Source organism: Eleutherodactylus coqui, chromosome 3 (genome assembly GCF_035609145.1).
Source record: "Eleutherodactylus coqui strain aEleCoq1 chromosome 3, aEleCoq1.hap1, whole genome shotgun sequence".
In the NCBI taxonomy this organism is placed as follows: domain Eukaryota; kingdom Metazoa; phylum Chordata; class Amphibia; order Anura; family Eleutherodactylidae; genus Eleutherodactylus; species Eleutherodactylus coqui.
This window is the reverse complement of record NC_089839.1, coordinates 254,817,393-254,832,688: the sequence shown is the minus strand read 5'-3', so window position 1 is coordinate 254,832,688 and position 15,296 is coordinate 254,817,393. Positions and strand designations below refer to the sequence as shown.

Below are 15,296 nucleotides of genomic sequence, written 5' to 3'. Positions count from 1 at the left end.
TCAAAATTCGTCAGAAACAGACAGTTCTGAATGATCATTCTGTATAGGTACTAATGGGCTAATTAGCCCATTAGTAGCTAACTAGCTTCATTTGCATGAATTTGGAGAACAGTGGGTGGTCGGTTCTCTAAATAAATAGCTAGCTATTGTTCTCCAGCAGGACAGCAGCTGAAAGAATGTCATCAGCGCTGCCTATGGAGAACTCAGCATGCGGTCCTTCTCATCAGGAATGATGGATTTTGAGCTGAACTCCGCGATGGACGAAAAGTGCATGGTAAGTGCACAACGGGCACACTTTTACAAGTACCAATTGCTCATAAGATGGCTTTTGAGCAAATTTTGAGAGATAATCGTTGTGTGTAAAAGGGCCTTTAAAGAGAGAAGAATCATATCAGCTATATTAACTTATCTTCTGGCATCCTGTATGCTACTGACTCACCTTGAGACAGTCAAGGAGGTGGTCTGCCAGAGCCCACTGCATCCTCTCCTTATTCCAGCCCTACTCTGTGTCCGGTGAATGCGTCATATGCCACTGAAGTTGGCCGCACTACAACCTGCACCAACGTCGGCAGCAGGAGTTGGTGGCGTGGATTAACAGGACGCAGTGACTCAGGGCTCCAGCAGCCCGCCTCCACGACTTGAGGCGGGTTATCAGCATTCAGAGCACCAGAAGATGAAATTAAGTAATTTGATATCAACATTTTTCTCCTTTTAACCAACATGTCCAGAGAGTGTTACATGTGCCTGGCAGCCCTGTGGTGGCAGCTTTTTAAGTTAAATTATGGAAGACAAAATTCCTTTAAGGTAATAAAGGAAAATAAAAAAAAAACAAAAAAAACCCCCCACAAAAACACACAGGGGATATGGTAAAGGGTGGAAGCAAAGTTGATGACTCCATATTAGGGCACACCTAGGACTTCCAACAAGGAACAGAGCATCTACTCACCTTTGTCACTTCATCAGCCCACGTCTGACCAGCATTAAAAACAATATAGACAAAAGACAATTTAAAGACATACAAGTAGTTTTCTTCCCTACATTTACACTGTTATTCTAGAGGTGTTGCGCTATAAAAAAGGGACTTTAGAAAAACTAAAGCACGAATAGTCATCCAATATATTTTTTTTGATATGTAACAAAAATTGTCATAAGGATATCAAAAGTAATCCAGATGGCAGGGAGAGCACCGCGCTACAGGTCTAATATTCCGTACAGATTCACTTCTCAATATATCTTTATAACAGTGGGAGTTTAGTTTTTCTGATGCAGCACATTCTATTAAAATACTAAAAAAAGTTTGTCTCAATACTTCTGTATTGCAGTGTACTTTTACTACTTGTCAGTTTTACCCTGACAGGCAGCCTATTAGAACCTACTGTCTATGCCTCTGAGTGCCACAGCAGCTCATCTGCCCTTGCAATTGTGTTGTGGGAGGGGGAATTTTCCTTGTCAACCACTTAGATGCCACGGTGAGCATTGCTGTGGCATCTAAAGGGTTAAACTGTGGAGATTGGAGGTAGCGCCGATCCCGGTGGTGTGTATCAGCTGGGCTCCTGCTGCTGATCATTTAGGTACAGTGGCAGTAGCTGGGAGATTTCCAAGACGTAAATATCCATCATGGAGTGGAAAATAACCCTCGCTCATGATGGACACATGTCAGTGTTTGAGGGGTTAAAGGGGTTGTCCCGCGCCGAAACGGGTTTTTTTTTTTTCAACCCCCCCCCCGTTCGGCGCGAGACAACCCCGATGCAGGGAGGTAAAGAAAGCTCACCGGAGCGCTTACCTGAATCCCCGCGCTCCGGTGACTTCTCTACTCACCGCTGAAGATGGCCTCTTCCTCCGTGGACCGCAGCTCTTCTGTGCGGTCCACTGCCGATTCCAGCCTCCTGATTGGCTGGAATCGGCACGTGACGGGGCGGAGCTACACGGAGCTACACGGAGCCCCATAGAAGACTGCAGAAGACCCGGACTGCGCAAGCGCGGCTAATTTGGCCATCGGAGGGCGAAAATTAGTCGGCACCATGGAGACGAGGACGCCAGCAACGGAACAGGTAAGTATAAAACTTTTTATAACTTCTGCATGGCTCATAATTAATGCACAATGTACATTACAAAGTGCATTATTATGGCCATGCAGAAGTGTACAGACCCACTTGCTGCCTCGGGACAACCCCTTTAATTACTGAGCCCTGCGTATAAAGAAATAATGCAATACGCTCTTCAGTTTCCCCCCTAGTGTAACCCATCAGAAAAAAAAAAAAAAAAGAGTGCAGGATGTGACTACTGTAAAGAATGTATCTGTTTTGGAATAAACAGACAAGACAGTGGACATGAAGAGTCAGTCACCAGATTTATGCCATCTCCGACACCCCGATTCCAGCGATGATTCACTTACTTTATTTGGCGCAAAACTTTTCATATCATCATCTAGTTGCATCGTGGAATCCTCATCTTCATGTGTGGTGGGTTGACCCCAACATCCTGTCGTTGACCGACAGCTTTCTACCTATGCTGTGCATAAGAAAGTTGCCAATCAGCGGGGTGGGCAGTTTCAGCCTGTCGCTCATGAATATCAAGGCCTACCCTGCACAGAATGGATAGGACTACTTTCTGGGCTCACACGGTGGCTGATAAAGGTGACTTTATGAAAAAGTACTGCACCAAATAAAGTAAATGACCCACCCCTAGGTCTATGTTACTAATTTACGCTGCCAGGGCAGCGTGAAATTTGGCACGACCATTATGTAGGTCCTAAATAGAAAAAAGTAAAGGAGTCATAACTCAGTTTTTCAATTAGCATTGAATAATCAAGTGCACTCCTGTGTAATGTAACTAGTCCAATTCTCCAACTTCCCGGTGTCGTAGAAACGTGAAATTTGGCACGAGCATTCTTTAGGTCCTAAATAGGAAAAGTAAAGGGGGGGTGGGGGTCACAACTTGATTATTCAATGCCAAGTGCAAAAGTGCACCCCTATGTAATGTAACCTCCCAGTGTCGCACAAACATGAAAATTTGCCACGACCATTCTTCGCATCCTAATAGGAAAAGTAAAGCGGTTGCAACTTCAATATTCAATTCTAACCATGAAAATCCATGATACATGAGGTAGTTCTAATCTCAGAAACCATAAAGCCTAGGGAAATGATTTGTATACTGAGGAGAATCTACTTCACCTCTATGTGTATATAAGGAGGAGAATCTAACTGACCTCTGTGTGTATATACTGAGGAGAAAATACCTCACCTCTATGTTTATATATTGAGGAGAATATACTGAAAGGCTGTAAAGTACATAAGGAAGTGGCCATGGACTGCAAGGATGGAGCATGCCTTTAAAGCCAAGAAGGGGCTGCAACCTGCAGTCCAGGGGCAAATTTGAATAAAAGGGGTGTTACCCTTAAGAGTAAAAAGTGAGGAGAGTGGGAGGGGTGGCACATTCTGCAGAGGGACATCAGTACATGCAGTCTGAGGAGAACCTAACGCTCCTATGTGTATACATATTTTATTCCTCAGTTCCTCTGAGGTAACCATGACTTCATGAAAATTTCAGTGCGAACAACAGGTAAAACACCTGTACCAAATTAACTCAGGCGAAGCTAGGTATATCAGCTATTGTTTAATAAAAAGGCCAAAAGGAAGTAGTGTGCAGAAACTGTGCGCCATATTTCTTCAAAAGGCGCCATTAAGGAATGCATAACACGCTAGTGAGCAGCATCATATGGCATCCACACTGACTAGTAAGTCACTTCCCCAGTGCAATTAACAAATGTTTGCATCTGTAAAAAAATAGCAGCGACCCTTCACAACAATGGCGCTTGTTACTGGCTATTAGAAATACTGTTCAGTAGTTTATCGCAATATAGAAACCACAAACACAAAAGAAAAATTACTAAACCTTTTAGGGTATGTCCACACAGGATGGAAATACTGCCGATAAATCCCCAGCATGTACAGCCCAAGCATTGTTGACGGGATTTCAAGAAATAGTGCAAATTGAACTGCGCCACAGATCTTAATTAATGCTGAGGATTTTCTGCTGCAGAAAAGCCACAATGTGTGACCCTTAAAGCAAACGTCCAGCATCATACATGCACTTTTTGCAAGCCAACTAACCCAGACCAGTAAAAACCTTAACTACTGATTACATTCAAACCCCCATCTGTCAATGAACAAAAAATGATAGAAGGCAGGCAATGAGTGGAGACTAGAACAGACCAAGGGAACACAGGAAGTAGTTGGCAGATGACCCCTAAAACATGGAAAAACACTTAAAAAACAGATATAAGCAGAGACCTAATGTAAGTTACCAAGTTCTATGTGGTAAATTGTGTGAAAAATTGACAGTACTCCCAAACTATAAGCAATATATGTACTTCAAGTTAGGCTGTATTTACATGGGTGATATCCCTGCGTGATTTCTGTCTGATTGTGATATGGACAGAACTTACATGGGAAGGGAGCACACTGAACGCAGTGGGTTTTTACAAGAGCAATTTTTCTGTTGAACAGAGTCTAAAATTGGAAAAGAAGAAGAAAAAAAAAAAAAAAAATTATATATATATATATTTTTTTTTTTTTCCAATTTTAGACTCTGTTCAACAGAAAAATTGCTCTTGTAAAAGAGGCATGCTAGTGATATATATATATATATATATATATATATATCTATCTATCACTAGCATGCCCCGCGATGTGCATGGGTGCAGTGTTATTCTAGCATTGCACCATTTGAACCACTTGTGATTTTTCTTTTCACATGTGTGAAAAACACATTGGACATGCTTAAAAAGTTGCACGGAAATCATTGTTTTTTTTTCCAATGTGAACCACTTGCAATCCTCGGACGCGCGTGCAACACGTGCCTAAAGATCACAATTTCACAGAAGTGATACAAGGAGTTTTTGAATGAAGGAAAAAAAAAAAAAGCCTCACGTGTAAAACACATGTTGGCAAGCGCGATATTGGACCAAGTTTCTCAGCCCGATATCACACCCACCCGTGCATACACACAAGTGATTTGGATGCACAAGAAACTGCATTGAAAAGCCGCAAACTCTTGCGGCATTAAAAAAAAAAAAAAAAAAAAAAAACCCCAAAAAAAACAAAACATATAGGCAATACCGCAGCAAAAAGGCCTGCTTTTTTCCCCTATTAGGCTTTTACCGCATCCAAACTGCCCCGTGTGAATGCACCGTTAGTAGTTAGTCTACAAGGCCCGGATTTGCCGTAAATTACTTCCACAATAAAACCATAAGAAAAATCCACACCAGATTGTATGAATTTTCCTGCATAATCCGAGAGGCGGAACATTACATGCTTTGTGGATTTCATTGTGAATTTTTTTTTTTTTTGCTCCTTCAACAGAACTGGATTCTAGGTATTAAAAAAATAAATAAATAAATAAAAAATCCTTAAAATGTAGGTCAATTTCCATTCTGAAAGTTTCCACAGCATGCGGATGAGATTTCTAAACTACTGGAAGAACTAGTCTAGGAAAAGGCTGTGAAAAGTGATGAAATGAGGATTTACTGAAACATCAGGGAATGAGAGACAGTAACACCCAGGATGAACAAATGAAAAAGGTGCAAAATGGGAGTTTGAGTGCGTCAACCTAACTGTACACCATTTCATGTAAACGTGTATGTAAAACTTTTGCAACTATTTTCATTGCTCGACTGAACCATTTTTTTGCCATCTGTCACAAAACTGAATCGAAGTAACAGTCCAACTGGAACCAATGTGCTGGAGGACCCTGAAAACCTCCTGGCAGATGTGTAGATGTAATTAGAATATCACAGAGGTAGGAACATAAAAGTACTTGTCTCGGTCATCAGGTCCCTCCTGCATGGCAGCGAAGATCATCCTGCAGGAGTATGGAGAGGGATGCTGCAGTTTGGCTGCTTGCAGATGAGTCATTTTATAGGGCGGTGGGAAAAGAAAGATACACACGGTGAACAGCTTAACATACCATAGATGTGACACTCCACCCCCGACCGGACAGGTGGGGGCTGGAAGTTAGAGGGTCACAAAAGCTAAAGGGTGCAGACCACTGGTGAGAAATACGATCCTGAGGACATGAGGGTTCAGCTATGGGACAGACAGCCCACGTACATTGAAACACACTATGTACGGTACAACAAGTCTAGACGCTACTTGAGGAAACTGGTCTTATCTATAGGTAAGACAATGAGTGAGTTCTCTTGCAGTGGGCTGAGACGAGGCTAATATACTGCATATACCAAACCTGGGAATAGATTGGAAATTGTAGCTGTGCAAGTTGATTGGCTATAGGTGAAAAACATATAGGTGTATCATATAGATCTAGGTCATTGCAAGTGGCTACAAGTCGGTGAAGGTACTTTGAGCAGTGTGATTGTCCGGAGACTGAACGAGGCCCAATACATTACAATGCAAGAGAAATCACAGTACATTGAATGAAGTGGTGATGGGAGGCCAACAAACCTGTAGCCACTTCACATGCAACACGCTGAGCATGTAAGACAAATTTACCATGAAGCCGGCATCCCGCTCGGGCTCAGATGTGTTTAATTGCTTAAAAGCACATTTACAAAAAAAAAAAAAGAGAAAAACAAAAAAGAGAATTGACGGTAAGGATCCTTTTCTCAGAAGCAGAGAAAGTCATAAGCAGAACATAGGTAGGCAGAGCGACGCTAATTACCTTCTGCAGATTGCAATCGGCAAACCATATTAGTTGTTCGTCAATGCAGGAGGAAAAATAAAAGCTTACTTTATAACATTTCTGTACACTGTATGAAGCAAACTGCTTATCCTGTAGCTACAGTAACAGTGATTTTTGCCATTTCGGAGGAGGTAGGATGTTATATAATGTCCACATTTTTACATGATTTTCTACTTAGGCCGTTAATAAGCTTCCCATTATAGTCGTTACCGTTCTACCTTCATAAGCCGTCCTAGAGCTGTTTTTTGTTATTTTGCATATGGCCCAATAATAAAACATGGTATGTTACATTGTATGCTGCAAGTACGTTATTCTCTCAGGCCTGCGTCACAGGAGGAAGATTCACATTTAGCAGATTTGCTGCGGATAATCTGCAGTTAAAAAAGAAAAAAATCCACAGCAAATCCGCACCGAAATCCACTCCAATTAGTGCCGATCCGCACAGGTGAAGGCATTGCAGACCCACACCAAAATCTACACGCAATGGTTACTGTTGTGGCTGCTTATTAAAGTCTTTGCCAGAGAATATTCTACTGGAGGGCTTTGTATGTGTGAAAAGCCCCGGACTCATGGTCCCCTTAATCCGCCACTGCTTCCGGGGTAGAATAGCACCGTATGGCAGTATACTGCCTAGCTTGGTGGCAGCTCTGTAAAGCTAGATTAGTGGGGAGTAGTGGAGAGGTGGCAGTGTATCCAACCAGTAAGTTAAACTTGTTGCACTATCCCACCTCAACTGTGGTTGATCTCAGAAATCCCTTTAACATGCGCAAATCCCATTGAGTATTAAATCGATGCCTTCCTATACACCTCCATGACTGACACAACATCCAAGTTGTCACTGGACCACATCCAATTTACAAGTCACATAATTACTCAAATGGCAATTAACTGCATACAGTCAAAGGTATTACAAGGAAATTATGATTACACCTGCGTCTGGGAAGTCCAACAGCCAGTTAACTGGCAACATGAAGCCAAAAGGATGGTTGGCACAACCCCATGACACGCTTGTCGAAAAATATCATTCAGGGAATGGATACACAGAATTGGAGGGGTTTTCTAAGACTTAAAGGGGTTGTCCCGCAACAGCAAGTGCAGTTATACACTTCTGTATGGCCGTATTAATGCACTTTGTAATATACATTGTGCATTAAATATTGGCCATACAGAAGTTATACACTTACCCCCTCCGGTGTTGGCGTCCCCGTCTCCATGGCGACAAACAAACTTCTTCTCTGGTCGCAGGAACAGTCGCGCTTGCTCAGAGGATTTTTCTCCTAGATGGTCCGGGCTCATGAGCTGCGTCCTGGCTCCTCCCCCTTCTCAGCGGCATCACATAGCTCCGCCCCGTCACATGGTGCCGATCAGCCAATGAGGTGACTGGAATCGGCAGTGGAGCGCAGACAGCAGAAGAACATCTACGGTGCACCATGGGAGAAGACCCGCGGTGCACTGTGGGAGAAGACCAGCGGCAGCCATCTTGGACAGAAGATTTTTTTAAAGTTGCTGAACGGGGATTTAGGTAAGTGAAATTTTTTTTTTTTAATAACACATGTCAGCGGTTTTAATTTGCAGGTACTGGGGGAAAAAAAAAAATAAAAAATTATCTTTCGGCGCGGGACAACCCCTTTAACCTTGCCTAAGGATTGGTCATTGATGTTTAAATGAACCCAGTGATTTCAGCAGGACTAGCCATGTGTATGGCACTGCGTGGAGAAGGAAAATTGGTGGAGCAATCCCAAAGTAGTGCCTGAAGGTTGAGGAGGGTGTTTAAATGACCCATGGGTAAGAAATAGACATGAAATATAAACAGAGGTCCTGCCAACCAGGTCGCATGCTTCACCCCGACTGGGTGGGTGTGGAATATTGTAAGAGACAAAAAATAAAAATCGGGACACATTGGATTTCCCCTGTAGATAAGCTGCCACCAGAGCATTCTGGTTGTGGCTTTCGCCAGTCTTCCCTTGTAAAACTCATGAACGCTCACCCGAGCCGAGTATTCATGTGCATGGGAAGGGAATGGCTGTTAGCCAGCAGCTATTGATGGTGAATGGGTACCTTAACAGTACTAGAAGGAGCTCAACACCCGGGGGCGGCAGAGGATACAGAATCAAGGAGGTGCGTGCTCTACTGTGAGCCGTGCCTCCTTCATTGTACGAGCGGCTGTGTTTGTACTGCAACTCCCACTCCACCATTTCCCATACAGGGGTTTGGGGGCTATTGGCGGCCCTTTAATATGGCTCCCCAGCCGTTAGCAGCCACAGAACTACTTGGCACTAGTGGCAACAGGGATGCCATATCAGCAGGCTATACTTGCGTTTCTTTCCTCCTTTAAAAAGTCTATGTGGCTCAACACCATCTGTCACATCTTAAAAGTAGTTTGGGAACCTTTGCCTTACATACTCTATGTGGGTACAGAAAGTCTTCTGGTCATTTTCAGTCTTAGAAATCTTGCTTTTACACCAGGAACTGTTCAATGGACTGAAGTAGGAAATTCCAGAGGCTTAGTGACATTACTAGCAGAAGGTCTGCCAGCAAGCTTCACCAATAACCAACATAACTGGGAACGCAGCTCCAGCTATAACACATTGCATTACTTAATTCACGCTGCAATTGCAAAGTTTTACATGGGACGACCTGTCAGGCACAGAAGCCCGACAGATGGTCCCGGCAATGATCGTACCTGTGCCTTTACACATGAAGATCATCGCTCAGTGAATGGTGTTCAAAGGTGGCCATTCGCTTCACTTACTTTGCATTCTTGTTTTCTCTCAAAAACACTCAGCAATTTACCCAGCATTTTGCATAAATCTACTTTCCTCTCTGGATCCCATGGACACCATGTATGAACACATCTCTGCTTATAGTGGAACAGAAACCTCTTATCTACTTCCATGGGATTAAAATCGGATCCTGGTTATGTGCTGATCATACAGTGTATAGCTTGTTTCAGTACAGCCATCAGCTTTCTTAGAATATGGCTAGGACCTGCATGATAATCACATCATCAATGCAGACTTACGGTGGAAACACACGGTGTGGCTGTTCCCAACTGGCCAAACCCATGCTCACCGAGCAAAACGATGTGGCCATTAGCAACTATGGGTGTGCCACAGAAAGCCAACCGCACCATGTGTTTCTACCGTTAAGGCTCACACAGGGTGCTGTAAGACGGCTACTAAAGAGATGCATGAGCATCGGACAGTGCGTATTTTCAAACCGTGACATATGGAGGTTGTGTCTTTCTAATTGCATATAAAAGAAGGAGTCGGACTGGGAAAAAAAAAAAAAAACAAGCATGCTCCATCAGACTCCATATGTATGGAGGCATCTCTCCTAGAAGCATTGCTTCTGGTAAAGAATCTCTGTACACAGTCTGATGGAGGCTGTACGACTGCATACTAAATAAGCCATACAGCTCAGTGCACTGCCAGGATGCCTGTATACCTAGATGTAGTGTGACACATGTTATGCCAAGTGCATCAGTACCCTTGACTTTCTAGTCTAGCTAGTCCTTAAAAGAGATGCATAGCAGTCGTATTTCCTCTGCTGCTAGTTGCATTATCAGATCAATCACTTTTCTACTAAAAAGTACAAGTAATAAGTTAGAGAATCAGTATTCATGCAATTCCCTATTTTAAAGGGGGTCGACTCTTAATCATCCATCAACAAGCTTAGCAGATGAATGTTAGACGGTTTGGGTTTCAGCAATCAACCCATAACTAAAAGCATCGCCATTTACTGCAATACACAATTGCAGAGGGATATAAAAGGTTGTGCTTGGCTGTACCCATAACTCAAATAGACTTCAGGGGTCTATTCAGACCTACTGATCATATATGTTTGGTACAGAATCTATCGCACCAATACGGGTTAGTGCAGATGCCATTCACTGTTCCTACTAGAGGGGTCCTCCGGCACCACTTGCTCAGCTATACATTGTCAGCACAGGCCTTTCCCTCTTGACGACTGAGTCTATGCAACTAAAATCTGGGACGTTCCAATTGTTTACCACAAAGAGCAAATGTTGTCAGGTCAGCTGTTCAGTCTCGGTTAACCACAGGGAACAGAAGTGACTATTTTCCACTCGTTTTTCACAGCATCTACTTACTGAGGCTCTGGCTTCTGCAACTTTAGCTTTTTTCAATCGAGTCTTTGCGGCATCCAAATCCAGCCTCTTATTCTGCAACAGTTTCCGTTCTCTCTGAGGAAAAAGAAAATTGAGGGAGCTGCATTACTACATCTGTTGCATAATAGCTCAATAAGCAATACGGGATATAAAAGTCAAGGAAATGGAGAAAAACTGATGACAAACCGTTTGCGGAAAGTGTCATCCGATTCTGCAGAACAGCAGTCTGCGGGGTTTCATTTCAGAGAAGCTCAAGTCACAAAATATGCAAAGTAGAAAGAACAGAAATGCCAGAGGGGAAAATGCAGTTTTCACAGATTTCTGTCTATGGCAGACCCCATTTAAGTCATTGTAAAGCCATACATATAATCAGCCGATCCAGCCAGTAACCGTTTCTTTATCATTCATGGAACTATATCTCCCAGCAAATCCTGGCAACTACGAAATGCCAAGTCATACGGGACGCCATCTATGTGATAACGCACCTTTGTATTACTTTTTTAATGGGCAAATGCACCATAAAATATTAACAGCAATTGCAGAAAAGTTTTAACAGCTTTTCTTCTGCATCTTCATATATTACAATACACGGCAAGTCATCCCAAAATATGGGTCAGTCTCAGCTCCTCCGCCGAAATCTGATTTGATTTTCGTTAATTAGATTTGAGCTTTAGGGAGTCGTTTTTCACCATAAACCTCATTTTATACTTTGCTTTCAGAACTTGTTAAACAGAAGTGCGATTGTTCACTGAGTCACTGGAAAAATGCTGCAGGAGGATCTCTATACAGTCATAAAGGTCCGGCCTATGCTACACTTACAGATATGGTTTTATAATCTCCTTCTATAAAATTCCTCAAGGGAGTGAGAAAGTTAATGGCTCCAGTCTGTACAAGTTCCCGGTGAGCTCCTCCTATTCGCTTCTGTGTTTCCCCACATTTAATGAGAGCATTTCCTGAAAACACAAAGAAACTGTGTTACCCATACAATAGAAGAAGAATGAAGGTCTAATCGAAAATGAATGTGATGCCAGTATATGGAGAGTCCTTATAGAGGAGCAGATACAAGACAACCACTTATTACAACAATGTTGCTGTTTTTGGGGTAGGATACATAATATCAAAAGTATCATTACAGACATTTTTAAAAGGGGGTTTTCCAGGGAAATACTATTGATGATCCATCATCAGGTTAGGTCATCAATAGTTGATCGCTAGGGTCCGTTGCTTAGGACCCCGACCGATCAGCTGAATGGTTGTAAACTGACAGCACTGCAGCCTCTGTGCCAACCTCCGTATAGTGGCCGACGCTTGTAACTGCAGGTAGGCTCCCAATGAGAGCAGTGCAGTTACAAGCGCCGGCCACTATACAGACCTCTGTATTTGGAGCCGAAGTCTCTGCACCGACCTCCCATGCAGTGGCCGGCACTTGTAACTGCAGGCACAGCTCTCATTAAACAAATGGGACCCGCTCCAAGCGCCAGCCACTACACAGAGGTCGGCGCAGAGGCTTCCACTCCGACCTTTATAAATTTGCGTTGCTGTCAGCATGCACCCACTCAGCTGATCAGTTGGGGTCCCGAGCGGCAGTCTCTGGCCAATCAGCTACTATCCTGGCGATAGGTCATCAATAGTATTTCCCTAGAAAACCCCTTTAAGTGTGGTAACTCAACTTCTCACTGGATTGTGTGGAAAAATCTGGAAACCAGCAAAGACCTGTATTATAACCTCTGCTTAATTAATCTAAGCAGTGATCCAGTTTCAACAGCCACTTTCTTTACTTACAGGTAGTGTCCCATGAAAATAATGTATCCACAAGATAAGTGACCGACTGCTGGGACACCCCCACTGATCAGGAGTACAAGGGTCCTAAGTGTTCCCATATGAATAGGGTGAGGGTCATGTGTGCAATTACCACTATTCATTTTATCTCAGAAATGCCGGTACCCCAGGTAGCATCTTTCTCCTGTCCAGATGTTTCTTCTAACAATCCATTAAATCCTAATAAAAATGAATAAACTGCCTACAGGGGGACACAAACACTCCTGTCACACAGTTATACTAGAGGAGATCACAGCTCATCCTCCTGACTGTATGACAGTGCATAGAAGTGACTGTAATATACAGAGGAGATTTCCAGAGTGCAACAAGCAATCAGGTGAGGGGGTCAGGAATGGAAATATATCTGGTAGCAGGATAAAATTTTATCCCAGGATAAGATTTGGAGGGGGATGGGTACATTACCTACAGCAGTTATTTGCCATCTCTTTGTCCACTGGTTCCAGGTTCTGTTTTCAGCCCCCCCTTATATGGTATTGGTAGTGTTAGCATTACATCAGCTCTGGTTGGTCAGAGTTGCTCATGTGATTAAACACTGGCCAATCAGCACGGTGCGAATAAGCTAGATAGAAAACTACTACAGACATTCTGGATAGCAGACAGGGCCTGGAACCAATATACACCCCTGCATCTCTTATGCGGGGGCAGAATTTTGTCCCGAACCAGAGTGTCTAATAATTTGCCAGTATTATAGATACCAGCTACCTCGGCACCTACTATAGCTATGCCACTGTGCACGTCCTTCAGACTGTAGGTTTACTGCTCTTGCCACACAGAACTTGAATATTTCTGACCATGGACAAGGATCATGTATAAAAACGCAACAGTGACGTTATGTTGTCGTACTGCTAATTAGACAATATTAAATGGCTGCGAACTTTTCAAGACCTAATAGGCTGTTCCCTGCAGCTCAGAGACAACGGAAAATCAGATCCAGTAGACGGGAACATGGTGATAAATGCAGGATATAACTCATAATGACCAGCTATAGGGTTATTCCTTAACCAAACCCTACAGAGTGAGCCTGCAACTTCACCTTGTAGTTATTCTAAATGTTATATATCCACATTTTTAAATTCTATATGAAGATAAAGTTAACCCTTTCCAATCCACTGTCTGACGTCTGAAGACATTCTAATTGAAGGTTGTACAGCTCCGATGTCTGAAGACATCCGACAGGGTATTTATACTGTATATTACAGTCTGCTCTGTTGTTGGGGGTCTCTCCAGCATGTCCCAGACAGCAGTACTGGCTCTAGCCAGCAGATGACGCCATTGTATAATGGCAGAAAGAGAAAGCCCCCTAGGAAACCCTGAATCCAAAATTGGATTGCAAAGGGTTAACAGTGATCTGATAGAATGGCTGACATCATACACTGTAATACTTGGCGGTATTTTGTAACGGTGCCTTCATAGGGACTTGTGGGATTGACTAGTGAAACCCCAACCCATCACTGAAGCCCAACCAAGTGCCATCACTGCTAGCTGAAGACAGTCACAGTCTATGAGCCGGTCTTCAGCTAGGAAGCAGTAGCAGTCCTTGGATGTGTGTGAATCGTGCCTTAATGTGTCCGCTGCCTCCTGAGGCTACAAGGAGAGCATGACCCCATCTACCACTTCCCAACAGATGCTTTACCCATCATACAAGCTCTGCTTGTAGCAGGTGAAATTCTCATCAGATAGTTTATGAAGCTGCTGGTAAGCTTCTAATCTACATGGAAAGGTTCAACAAAATGTGACCTTTTCACTTTAGTTATATAAATTGCATTCACTTTAAAAAGAAAGGTCTGATATCTTCATTTTTCATTTTATCATTTCACTTCTATGTAGAAGAAAAAATAAGTAATTTTTTTTTTATATATGCATTCATTAAATGTTGCAGGCTCCCCCCCCCCCCCCCCCCCTTCTAAATATTTTCCTGGGCGCAGCCATATTGGAGGCACACACTACTTTCCTCTATTGTCTGCATAGACAATGCAGCAGGGTGTGTGTTTACTGCAGCTGCGATGACTAATGACTAGAGATGAGCGAACACGTTCGGCCCCGCCCCTTTTTCGCCCGAACACCGAACTTTGCGAACACTTCAGTGTTCGAGCGAAAAAGTTCGGGTGCCGCTGGGGGGCGGGGAGATGCGCGGCGGCGCGGGCGGCAGTAGCGGGGAACAGGGGGGAGCCCTCTCTCTCCCTCTCCCCCCCACTCCCCGCCGCACCCCCCCGCGCTGCCACGGCGGCCCCCGAACTTTTTCGCCCGAACACTGAAGTGTTCGCAAAGTTCGGTGTTCGGGCGAAAAAGGGGCGGGGCCGAACGTGTTCGCTCATCTCTACTAATGACCCTTTTACATGGGCTGACAGTCTTGCCAACGACTGCACGAGCACTAACATCACTGTTAAGGTTGTCGGCGCTCGTGCAGACTGTTTACACAAAGACTTGCTACCAGCTTGCGGGCTTCACCGCCTATGGGAAGCGGGGAGCATTTACACAGGACGAGAAGCCAGGATAGGCTTGAAAGCAGGATATTAGGGGTGGGGGGGGGGGGGGGGTGAAGCCTGAGCAAAACCAATACTGTGGTATCAGGCCTTTCCTCTTTTCGTGTGGCTCTTTCAGAATATTCCAAATCAGAAGGCTGTGTGCT

General features: G+C 43.7%; 1 protein-coding gene across 1 annotated transcript in view; it reads right to left on the bottom strand.

Annotated features, from left to right (window-relative positions):
• SH3GLB1 (SH3 domain containing GRB2 like, endophilin B1) overlaps nt 1-15,296 on the bottom strand; it is a 43,228-nt gene that overhangs the window by 12,138 nt on the left and 15,794 nt on the right. Inside the window, exons 4-5 of the mRNA XM_066597317.1 lie at nt 11,648-11,781; nt 10,811-10,903 (exon numbers count right to left, since the gene is read on the bottom strand). Coding sequence (XP_066453414.1) covers nt 10,811-10,903; nt 11,648-11,781 — 227 coding nt within the window. The remainder of the gene's footprint in view (nt 1-10,810; nt 10,904-11,647; nt 11,782-15,296) is intronic.